A 9,217-nucleotide genomic window follows, 5' to 3' on the forward strand; every position below is an offset into this window, starting at 1 on the left:
ATAAATATTGGTTGCACCAATACTAGTACATGTATATCCTTATTGTTGCAGTAATTGACTGTAAGACATCTGATGATAAATTTACACCCTATGATGGTGTTGTTGCCAAAATCTAAGATGGCTGAGGTTTGTAACTACTGAACAAATTAACATGTAAAGCTGGATGGAAAAAAAAATCATTTATTTAAGGTCACCGGACATATAATTGGACGCAAATGTGTCCAAGATTTTCTTTTCCAAATGCTTTTGTCCATGTGTCTTAATTACAGTTTGCTTTGGATTTTTTCAGAGAGAAAAAAAGAAATTCTTCATCAAAGCAATGCCCCATTGCATTATAACAATGCTTTCATTATTTGAAATTAGCTATGCATATAAAAGATTATACCAATATTTTGCTGACAACGTTCAAATGACCATGACCATATTTTATTTTTCAGTGATCAACATTGATTTTTGGTGAAAATTATTTATAAATATATGGTTAAATCTTTTAAAAAGACTGGCTGTTAGGTTCATTAATATTAAAAACCTCTAAAATGTCAGAATCTGCATACTAGAAATAACCAGAAGTCCCATTTGATGCCATTCAAATTTACCGCTGATGCATCAAAATTTGCTTACCAATTATTTTAAATTGTACCAGGTACAGAGAAGTATGTGACAATAGATTACATACCTTATAAAGGATATGACAAAATTGCAAAGTATTCGAGGGTTGGGTCAATGCATTTGAATGGGGACATGTAGCTGACCCCCCCCCCCCCCCCCCTTTTTTTTGTCCTGGGTTAGGACCCCCTTTTAAAAATGGCTTAATCCCAGGGAGAATGATCAAACAGGGAGTGTCTTTGATGCATATCTGAAATTCACTTAAATGTTACAAGAGATTATATATTCATACAAAGTTTTGATGGGTTTTGGAGTTGCTCAGGCTAAATAGTTTTCATGATATGTTTTGAAAGCTGTTTTGTCTTTTGGTCTTTTTTGTCATGCTCAGTGGCGTTGTCAAGTTAAACATAGATGTGGTATGATTTCCAATGATACAACTCTTCACAAGTGATCAAATGATAATTTTAAATTATCCTACTTTTACAATCATTATATTAAGACATATATGATTTCTGCAAGTGTTAAAGCAAAACCCAGATGGTAACCCCAGAGACATATAAACACATGTGTATCACTATGAGGGGGAGGACAGGGGTAAGGGAGACAGGGAGAAAGGAGAAAGGAGAGGAAGGCTTGGAGAAAGGAGAAAAAGTTGGAGAAAGGAGAAAAAATCAAATATCTCTCCTTTTAAAAAATAATCTAATATTTCAACAAAAAAATATCTCAAAAGAAGATGTTTTATTCTAATGGGAGAAAGGAGAAAGGAGAAGAGGGTGGGAGAAGGGTACCCCCCTGTCCTCCCCCTCCACTATGCATGTCTCTGTTATAGCCCCTATCCGTTTTTGAATATTTTTATATGTCGTTTTTGTGTGTCTTATATATCCACATCTTTGTAAATGCACATTAAAATAATGGAGGCTGCAGATTTTAAAACGTCTTTTCACATCGTTTCATGATAACCCGTTAATGCTCTAACCAAGATGAAGTCGGGAATTTAACTGTTCTTTCTTATAATTTTCTCATAAAAATTGTGTGTCAATGACATGTAGATCTTTTGTACATTCATTCACAACTGTGAAGCCATCAGGCCGGATGAGAGCTTGGTGTATATAATCAAAACACTTGTCTATTGTTGAGGGACGTTTGTTAATATAGTCTAGTTATTGTATGACTTTTATTGTATCTTTGTCAATATATTGCGGTGTCGCTTATACATAACCTTTTCCTTTTATTTCAACTGATTCACATTTATCAGTGGGCAAACTAGTCCAAATAATTATGACGTCTTGAAAGGCTAATATATTTTTTTTCTTTGACGCCTTAAAATTATATTCTAACATGACGTCCTTCAAACGCTTTGAGTACACACCCGTGGTAAAATATGAATATATGTCATGGGCTGTTCCCATTGTACCCCCACGTCATATGTTTTTTAATGAATGAGGAACCCGACGTCATAGAACGATGAAATTTGTCATAAAGGGCCAACCTGTGGTAAAATCACGATATATTCAAGCCCCCATGAATTATTTCTTAAATAGCCTTTCAAGACGTCATTTGGACTATAGGATAACTAGAAGAATTAAATTCAGTGTTTTGAATGCATATGATTTTTTTTTTCTAAGACTCCTTATTTCCACGTGCATATCACTCTAAAATGTTCAATTGTTAGACCTTTTTCGTATAGAATTGTTCATCATTAGCTGATTATTTTGGTCTCATCAGCCTTCAAAACCTGCACAGCTCGGGCCTATAATACTATCTAGTTCAGTAATGATAATATTGCATGACTCTATAGAGGCCGATTGTCTCCGTGAAAAAGTACGTGAAGTTTTGTTTTGTGATAATAAAAATTAAGACGGAAATGGGGAATGTGTCAAAGTCTAGATACAACAATCCGACAAAAAAGAACAGAAAACGAGTACGCTGACAACATATATTTGTATGATACTATCTATACCAATAATAAAAGAAGTCATAAAAACGAACTAACCGGCAAAATTGCCTATAACAAACGTGCACCTGATATCTAGATTTCAATACGGCACCCGGATTTAAAATAGAACTTTTTCATTTCTGTAATTTCATTAATTTTTCGGCCTTTATTCTCTGTTCTTGATAAACTTTGCCCATTTTATAATTTAGCATCCCATTACTCTCTGGTCTTCCTCTTCTTTATAACTTATATTACTATGTCATTATAACAAAAGACTTAATTCGCATTGTTTCTATTTTCACATTTCATGCAAATACATCATTCAATTTTAATAGGAATCGGGCAGTACATCAAAATTGAAACATTAAAAAATGACCGCCTTCCAGATATTTATTAAAGCAAATTATTTACAGAAATGATATGTCCATATATAATGAATTTGACATGATGATTATATCAAATTCAGTAAAACCTTTTTTTCAAATTCAAACTTTCACATATTTTGTAATTCATACAGAAATATTGATTTGAAAGGAACTGTGCTTTTCATTGTACCGGTAATTGCCCCCCCCCCCCCCCAAAAAAAATAGAATAAAAAATAAAATATATATATATACCTACAATTGTTAATCATTACAGTTTGCGAAAAAGGTTCAGTTGGCTTCGAGTCTTAACAAATATGCATAACTATTAAAAATAAAGAAGCCAACATAGTATAGTTTAGAAAGTTAAATAGGTATGTGCACTCATTTATTTGGGGGAATGGGCGTATTAAAAGCAAATTAACAAATATTTTTAATAATATATGGAAAGAAAATAATTATTTAAAAAAAAAAATTAAACTAAAAATACTAATTGAAATATAAAAAATGCCCCTGTTTTAAATGCAGTGTATAGATTTGCGGGACAACCCGAGCTATACATGGGCTGCAGACTCAATGCAATCTGAATAAGTTGTTCGAAACTCCTTCTGAACTGAGACTACTATTTGATCCGGAGGAAAAAATGTCACAGTAGTTGTTGTTATTTTTTTAATGTATTATATGTCTCTGATACATGTATATCAGATCGTGGCTAATTCACTGAAGTAAAATATTCATTATTTTTTATGATTTTCAAAATTAAAAAGTATCGCCAATTGGAAACACTATTGTATATAAGTTATTGCATGTGTAACATACAGATAAAAACTTGGAAATTCCCAATTCCCAATTCATTTATTTTTTAACACCCTCCCCCCTTTTTTTTTTAAGTTTCACTGAATGACAAGTCCTTAAACTGTTGAAACGGTCCTTCCATCTGAATTATTTAATTATTTAGATAATTTCTTACAATTGTGTTTCTTTTATTTGAGTAAAAGTTCAGAGATTGCCCTCAGAGAAAATCTTTCATTGCGTTGACACTAATTTGAGAAAAAAAAATACCTGTATAAATTATCTCCCTTTAAATTTGCACCTGCGCAGGTAACCAATAAAGGTGAATCATTCGAAGACACTTCCGTTATGTAGGACAATATTGACAAAATGAAGACAAATATTTTATTGTTAATAACTATAATACTGAGCCTTTGCTATGAAGGTAATGAAAGATCATTCAACTTTATAAGAAGTATATTATGTAACTTGGTCCTTTGATGAAAAAGGATAAACCACTCGCGACAAAAACACAATAAACACTCGACAATTGTGTCTTCCGGTATTTTGTTTTATAAGATTGAAAGTCTAATAATTTAGTCTGAAATTCTCAGTAATAAAAGTTCTGTTTCCTTTGCCTTTCTACATCAATGACATTCTTTAGATTAATATCCAGTCGAATATTAAATTAAATTATTTACCGTTTAAACGCAGACCATTGAAAACATTTCAAATTCACTTAAAGTTACATTTTGAAAGTTTTTAATTACATTTGCTAGATACTGTTTTATTTATTGGGTGTAATATCTTCACTGTTGGTTTCAACAAGAAATTGTCTTGATTTCAATTACAAAATAAAAGTAATTTCTGTTTTTTCTTCTTCAAATACAATTGTTCTGCATGCATACATGTAGATTTAGCATTTATAAATAATTCAACTCTTTTCAGTAAATAATAAGGAGAATTTATCTATATTTGTCAAGCTGAGTTTCTGTTTACAGCTGTAATCAATATGCTAGTTCAAAGTTCAGTTTGGTTTGCATGCTTTCTTGTTTTGTTTTTTTTATATTCGCTCAAGCATTGTAATTCAGATTGACATTTGAAAACAATATGAAAAGGTGCAATTTAACTTGTGTATATTTTACTTAAAATTGCACATGTCAATCTTAATTACAATATACAATGTAATCTATATGCTTGCAAACTTAAATACAAACAAAGCAAGCAAGTCAACCAAACCTTTGACTTGCTATCAATAGGATAACAGCTGTAATGTTAAAGTAAACCTGTTTTTCATAGGTGACACTGACTGTTATGCAATATAAGAGAAATTAAGGTCTGTAAAGTGGTCTGAATTAAGAGACACAAATATAGAATTTACTAATTAAACTTATTTATGTCATGCAGGCCATAAGGAAAAATACTTGTGTTAATGGATTTACTTTCTACCAAAAAGTGTTTTCTGACATACAATGTATTGGAAGTATATTGTAACAAAATAGTAGGCCTTCCTCATGTATACATAGCTCAAAATTAAACAATAAAAAAGAATTTCTGTCTAACACATTTATACATTTTTTTAGGGGCCAGCTGGATCACGCCTCCTGTTTCAGGATTTTCTTGCTGCATTGAAGACCCATTGGTGGCCTTCGCTGTTATGTGCTCTTTGGTCGGGTTGTTTTCTCTTTAGACACATTCCCCATTTCCATTCTTAATTTTATTTTTACCATTATCATATTTTCTTCTTCAGGACTATATCTTAAACAGCAACACACATTTTTTTGTATAACTTGAGTCTCTATGGATGCATTTGTTAGTTTATTTTTAAATTGCTATTTTAGGCTCAGCAATAATGTGCCACCGTTGTTTCAGTGCTATGGGTGGCTGTGGAGATGATTTGGTGTGGTGGATGTTCCCTTGGAAAGACTGTGGTGACTCACAATTCTGTGTCAAAATCACAGAGCAAGTTGGAAGTAAGTATTTCAGAAATCTATGAAATTGAAAGTGCTGAGATGACCCTCTGACCATAGTTAACCCACAATGCTAATTAACATTTAGGATAAACTTTGTTGAGCCTGCGACTTTTGTCACTGAAAGCTCGACATAGGGATAGTGATGCTACTGCAGCTGAGATGATAGCTACTTTCTTACAAGCGTTATATTTTAGAAGGATAAAGACCAGTATGTTTCATACTTTATATATAGATGCTCCATGTTACGAGTTTTCAGTCTGTCACATTATTGTCCATTGTCATAGACCTCATTTCATGGTTCAGTGACTACTTGAAAAAAAGTTAAGATTTTTTGTAATGTTAATTTCTCTCTTATTATGAGTAATAGGATAACTATATTTTGTATGTGCATACCTTGCAAGGTCCTCATGCCTATAAGACAGTTTTCACTTGACCTCGACATCATTTCATGGATCAGTGAACAAGGTTAAAGTATGGTTAACATTTGACACTTTATTACTTTACAGGCTATGCTGGCTATGCTAATACATTATATCCTGGTAATATATAACATATTTTTTTTAAGGTGAAACCTATATTACCAGAGAATGTGAAAATGTTCTGATGAAATCAACAAGACACAGACTGAGGATGCCAAACTTGCGTCGTCATGGTTACTGTTTACCAGCAAGAAACAACGATTTCTGGAATCCAGGATCTCTTACAAACCCTAAGATAAAATATTGTTTCTGTAATGATTGGAATGGATGTAATTCTGCAAATAAAATGACACAGAAGGTCTTACCAATGACGATCGTGTGCTTAGCACTGACATTTATCTTTAAAAGACTGCTGTAAACTATTGAATAGATGTCATGATACCATGTCACAACTTATCTTTATTCATAATTATATCAGGATAATTAAATAAGATTAAATAAAAGTGCTTATAAATCATCCTGTGCAAAAAAAATAAAACCAAATATGTTGAAATGTACTATAATAATTTCAGTTCTCGCATGTACATGTAACATGGATATTGTATTCAGCTTTTACAGAATCGGATGCACATTTTCCGTAAAATTTAGTTTTACCATTTTCTGATCAATTAAGAAAGTATTTACATCTTGTAATCATTTGATTTGATCTTTAAAAGTAAAAATTAACATAGAAACCAGTGGAAAAACAAATATATATAAAAAAAAATATTCTAATTTTGAACATTTTAATTTTCTTATTTTTATGCCATATTCTTCAATTCACTTTATCTTGAAAATCAGTGACAAAGTTCAAACTATGCATTTAAATATTAATCTTGAAATTTTTGCACAATTTAAAAGAATGCATATCATTATTGTAAATTTGTAGATATTTGTAATCAAATATAGATTTAATTATCTAGCACAGTATCATGAATCATAAATGTATTTTTTCATTGTATATACTCAACCATGTCAACTGATGGTTCCCAGGACTGCATATATTTTTTTTAAATTATTGATTTCAAGAAATTTTTTTAATCATTTTGGGATAAAAATTTCAAATTTTGGGGAAAACTGCCAATAGTTTTATGCTTGATATAATTAACTATGCAATGTGTGGTCATTTTTCATTCTGTATGCCTAAGATAGAAATGGGGTACAGCAAGGGTATTATGTTTTCCAATCTATGTGTATTCCCTTTCATATTGTATGAAGTAAAAGTTTTTGGTTTAGGTAATAAAGTAGTTATCACATCAACTCTATTATATGGTTCTCTTATAAAATGTATGCTTGTTCATTTTGAAGAATAAAAAAAATAGAATTTAAGATAATATCCCATGTATTTGTTTAGAACACAAATCTATGAAAAAGGAGACATTGTATGAGCCAACTCATCCTTTTGATAGTTCCTTGTTAAAACAAATAATGAGCTTAAAAGAACCACACTTTAAAGGCCTTCTTAAGACAAATATATGTTAGAAATTTTGATAATAAACATAGCTTTTTCATTCCATACGTGAATGTTTTATTTCATTCAGTTAAGTTGACTGGAAGGCAATACATACTTCAAGCATTCCAGAATGTAATAAATGTATATATTAATCCTTTGTATCAAACCATCTTTTTCATAATAAATATTTTTATACAGAGAGTTTCAATTTTATGTTAAAGTCTGTTTTATTGGTAATTACACAAATGTATTTGCTTTTATAGATATAAGAAGATATGGTATAAGTGCCAATGAGACATATCTCCATCCAAGTCACAATTTGTAAAAGTAAACCATTATAGGAGAAAGCATAGCCTTCAACATGGAGCCTTGGCTCACACCGAAAGCAAACCATAAAGGGCCCAAAAAGATAAATACATGTAGTGAAAAACAATTCTAACACCCAAAAATAAGCAGTTTAATCTATATAAATACGAAAAATGTGAAACATTTATGAACCACATCAATAAACAACCAAGGAATATGACTTCGGACAGGTAATTTGCTGTATATATATCGTTATTAAATAATTGACCCCATGACTGATGTAGGGAGAGTGTGATGTTAAAGGACCCTTACAACATATCTTTGGGTTCTGCAGAAGGCCTATTGTATACAAATATTTCTTCCTCTATCCAGGAAAAGTCTCAAATAACTACACCCCATCACATTGACTCAACCCATAGGATCAATTAATTCGTTTTCATGTTGATGATGTTATGGTTCACTTTGAATAATGCATGAAATAATTTTGCTAAAAGATAAGCAAACAGCACTGTCTTCAGTAGGTTGCAGATATAAATTGAAAAGTATGATATATTGAAAACAAAGCTTATTTTCTTTTCTGAAATCCTTTCAAAGTAAGACCTGCAGCCTTGACCCTTGAAAAACCATATACGACATTGCTACATAATACAATATTGAAATTAGTAAATTTGATAATTTCCCCTTTAACAAATTGGAACAGTTGAATATTCTTATATGTACATACTTACGTTTTGTTCTAAGGTAGTATAAAGTTTCATCAATATCAGTTTAGTTGTTATAGAAGAGTTGAACGTTTGTGAGACATTAAAAAAGGTTGATTCACTTATCTCCCCTTTATCATTGGAGTAAATAAGTTTGATTATCTCCCCTTTAATTTTATTCCTCAGGTGGATAATCTTCAACTTCCCAGATTAATCAATATTCATTTAACACTTTATGATTTACACCTACAAGCTCATGGAGACAGTATATGTACTGTTGATTCAATTATTTTAGTTGGTACCTATTTTTTGTTGACTGGAAATATCAAATTTATTTTGTGTTTAGATTTCATGGTTTTGCCGAGGTCTGCATACAAGAATATAGAAATTTGGTCCTTCTTTGGAAAATTCAAATTCGTGGTTGACCATTTATACCCCCCAAATCAATGAAAATTACATCAAATGAAAAATAATGATACTCAGTACGTCAATGGTATAAACACAAGACTCCATCAATAACACCAACTATGGTTATAGATCAATTTTCTTGCTTGAGCCGGTATGGCAAGAAGAGCAATCAAGTTGAGATGACCAATGATAATCTGCTTATCACTATTTTACCTATGACAACGTTGTCAATTTCATTGGCAA

General features: G+C 31.3%; 1 protein-coding gene across 1 annotated transcript; it reads left to right on the plus strand.

Annotated features, from left to right (window-relative positions):
• The first annotated feature begins 3,965 nt into the window (after nt 1–3,965).
• On the plus strand, nt 3,966–7,756 carry LOC134685060 (uncharacterized). The gene is made up of 3 exons (XM_063544445.1): nt 3,966–4,120; nt 5,517–5,648; nt 6,214–7,756. The coding sequence occupies exons 1-3, from the start codon at nt 4,066–4,068 to the stop codon at nt 6,483–6,485; spliced, it is 459 nt and encodes a 152-aa protein (XP_063400515.1). The 5' UTR covers nt 3,966–4,065; the 3' UTR covers nt 6,486–7,756.
• Nucleotides 7,757–9,217: the final 1,461 nt, after the last annotated feature.

Source organism: Mytilus trossulus, chromosome 9, assembly GCF_036588685.1.
Source record: "Mytilus trossulus isolate FHL-02 chromosome 9, PNRI_Mtr1.1.1.hap1, whole genome shotgun sequence".
Taxonomy (NCBI): Eukaryota; Metazoa; Mollusca; class Bivalvia; order Mytilida; family Mytilidae; genus Mytilus; species Mytilus trossulus.